Source organism: Mandrillus leucophaeus, unplaced genomic scaffold, assembly GCF_000951045.1.
Source record: "Mandrillus leucophaeus isolate KB7577 unplaced genomic scaffold, Mleu.le_1.0 Scaffold67, whole genome shotgun sequence".
Lineage (NCBI taxonomy): Eukaryota > Metazoa > Chordata > Mammalia > Primates > Cercopithecidae > Mandrillus > Mandrillus leucophaeus.
The window spans coordinates 1,601,726-1,604,679 of NW_012107252.1; the positions used below are offsets into that span (position 1 = coordinate 1,601,726).

The window sequence follows — 2,954 nt, forward strand, 5'->3', positions numbered from 1 at the left end:
TAGCCAGGATGGTCTCGATCTCCTGACCTCGTGATCCGCCCGTCTCGGCCTCCCAAAGTGCTGGGATTACAGGCTTGAGCCACCGCGCCCGGGCTGGCTGGAGATATTTTCAGGAACCACGTCATGGTGAAACCATATGCTAAACTAAGGCGTTTGGATTTGACACCTGGGCTATGCTTGATGTTCCTGGATTATGCTAAAGGCATAAAAATATTTTTGAATATATGAATTATTGACTTTGTTATAAAAGATCTGGAGAATCACTAAATCATTTTAAGAGGGCAGTTAACATGATCTGATTCATGTTTTAGAAAAATTACTCTAGCAACAGTAGGGGGATGGATTACATAGGGACCAGATTGAAAGTGGGAAACTTAGGGGTAGTTTTGCAGTAATAATCAAAGAATGAGAACGAAAACAAAGCTCAGAGTGTAAATGGTGAAGGGAAGATGAACTAAGTTATTAATGAAAAGGAATCTGTACAACAAATTGAGAATGGTGGATGAAATCTTGGATGACTCTAATGCCATCTACTCAATCACTTTTAGATCATAGTTTTCTAATAATAGCCAGAAAGAATTAACACAGATTCTCCAGCCATGTACGGTGGCTCACGCCTGTAATCCCAGCACTTTGGGAGGCCAAGGGAGGTATATTGCTTGAACCTAGGAATTTGAGACCAACCAGGGGAACATGGCAAAACCCCATCTCTACAAAAAGTACAAAAATTAACCAGGCATGGTGGCATGCACCTGTAGTCTCAGCTACTCGGGAGGCAGAGGTGGGAGGATCACCTGAGCCTGGGAGGTCGAGGCTGTGGTGAGCCATGATTGCATCACTGCACTCCAGCCTGCGGAATGGAGTGAGACCCTGTCTCAAACAACAGAACAAAACAAAACAGAACAAAACCAAAACAAACAAACAAAAAACCCCCCAGATACTCATTTTATGATAAAATATGGCCTGTAACATTTGTGTTACATTCCCAATTTGCTTAAAGCTAATATTTTGTTTTAACTAATGTTGTAAAGAGCCTGAGCATAAAATAATTAGCAGAGTCACTTTTTTTATGTGTAGAAACTGACAAAGTGATTCTAAAATTGATGTGGACATGCAAGGTCCTAAACTAGTCAAAAAACTGAAAAAGAACAAAGTTGGAGGACTAACACTTCCTGGTTTCGAGACTTAACCATAAAGCTGTAGCAATCAATAAAATATACTCCTGGGCTGGATGCAATGTTTCACACCTGTAATCCCAGCACTTTGGGAGGCCAAGGTGGGCAGATCAACGGAGGGCAGCAGTTCACGACCAGCCTAGCCAACCCCCTGTCTATACTAAAAAGACAAAAATTAGTCAGGCGTGGTTGTGAGTGCCTGTAATCCTAACTATTCAGGAGGCTGACGCAGGAGAATCGCTTGAACATGGGAGGTAGAGGTTGCAGTGAGCCGAGATTGTACCACTGCACTCCAGCCTGGGCTAAAGAGTGAGACTCCATCTCAGAAAAAGAAAATGCATTCTTGGCATTCAGATAGATCTATAGATCAATGGAACTCTCAATAGAGAGTTCAGAGATAAGCCCACAAGTACACCATCAACAGATTTTCAACAAAGGTGACAAGGTAATTCAATGAGAAAAGGATAACCTTTTCAACAAATGGAACAATTAGATACAGACATATGCTAAAAAAAAAAAACAAAAAAAAAAACAAAAAAAACGCCCCCCAAATCCTGATCGAAATTCTGTTTCCCATTGGTGAGGAATGCCTGCCCTCAATACCACGGGATAGCCAAATACATAACACCTGACACTAGACAGAGATGAGATTGATAACAGTTTATTAGTCACATATATTCACAGCCTATGGGAAGAGGATAGATATGCTACGCTATGCAGGGCCACAAGGGGTTACTCTGAGGAATAGAATGAACTCGTAGAGGGTATGGGAGGCAGGCTTTGTAGTGACAAGAAGATGAGGTGCCTCCTGGTTCCCCTGGGAATATGTGATTGGCTTGTCTGAAAAATTCCATGGGCTGGCAGGGAAGTGAAACCCATTAGTTTGAGGACTGGGTGGAGTACAGCTGCTCCGGCTGATAGAGGAACTGGTCAGATGGAGACTCTTTCTCTCTGGATGGGGGACATACTCTGGCCAAGAAACTGATGGCTAGGCTTTTTTGGGGCTTCTGTGAGGCTGAAAGATGTCAAGTCCATACATGAAATTTTAGACCTTGCAATAAATTTATCTCACGCCATATATAAACTCAAATTGTTTGCTAGATATCTGTGATTATGAAATATCTATTAATTTACTAATGTATATAGGTACATTTTTATAATTTTCCCCTCAAAGATCTTGCATATTTTTCTTAGATTTATTCCGAGGTACTTCATATTTTTAGATGCTATTAATAAATGCTATCTTTTTTTAAAAATTAATTTTCTACTTATTTGTCACTGGTATTTTAAATTATAATATTTTTATATATTGACCTTATATCTAGCAATCTTGCTAAAATTTATCATTCATTTTTATACTTTAGTTGAAGATTTAAACATTTTCTCTCTCTCTGTTTTTCTTGTCCAGGTTGGAGTGCCGGAGTGCAGTAGCACGAGCTCCTCTCACTGCAGCCTCAACCTCCTGGGCTCAAGTAATCCTCCTGTCTTGTCCTCCCAAAATGCTGGGATTACAGGTAAGCCACCACACCCAGCCAAAATGACATTTTTGTTCACAAAGACTGATTTATGTACATTTCATTTATATGTTGAATTTTGTTAAGAAGAAATTGGAACAAATCCACCAGCCTCTACAAAGAGAACATCAAGAACCTGTGTAACAGGCCGGGCGCGGTGGCTCAAGCCTATAATCCCAGCACTTTGGGAGGCCGAGGCGGGCAGATCACGAGGTCAGGAGATCAAGACCATCCTGGCTAACACAGTGAAACCTCGTCTCTACTA

At 41.0% G+C, this 2,954-nt stretch overlaps 1 protein-coding gene across 1 annotated transcript in view; it reads left to right on the forward strand.

The window, feature by feature from the left end:
• The window catches only part of LOC105555115 (coiled-coil domain-containing protein 30-like), a 44,610-nt gene that overhangs the window by 24,692 nt on the left and 16,964 nt on the right, over positions 1–2,954 (forward strand). Inside the window, exon 2 of the mRNA XM_012001909.1 lies at positions 2,584–2,689. Within this exon, the coding sequence (XP_011857299.1) occupies positions 2,675–2,689 (15 nt within the window). The 5' untranslated portion in view covers positions 2,584–2,674. The remainder of the gene's footprint in view (positions 1–2,583; positions 2,690–2,954) is intronic.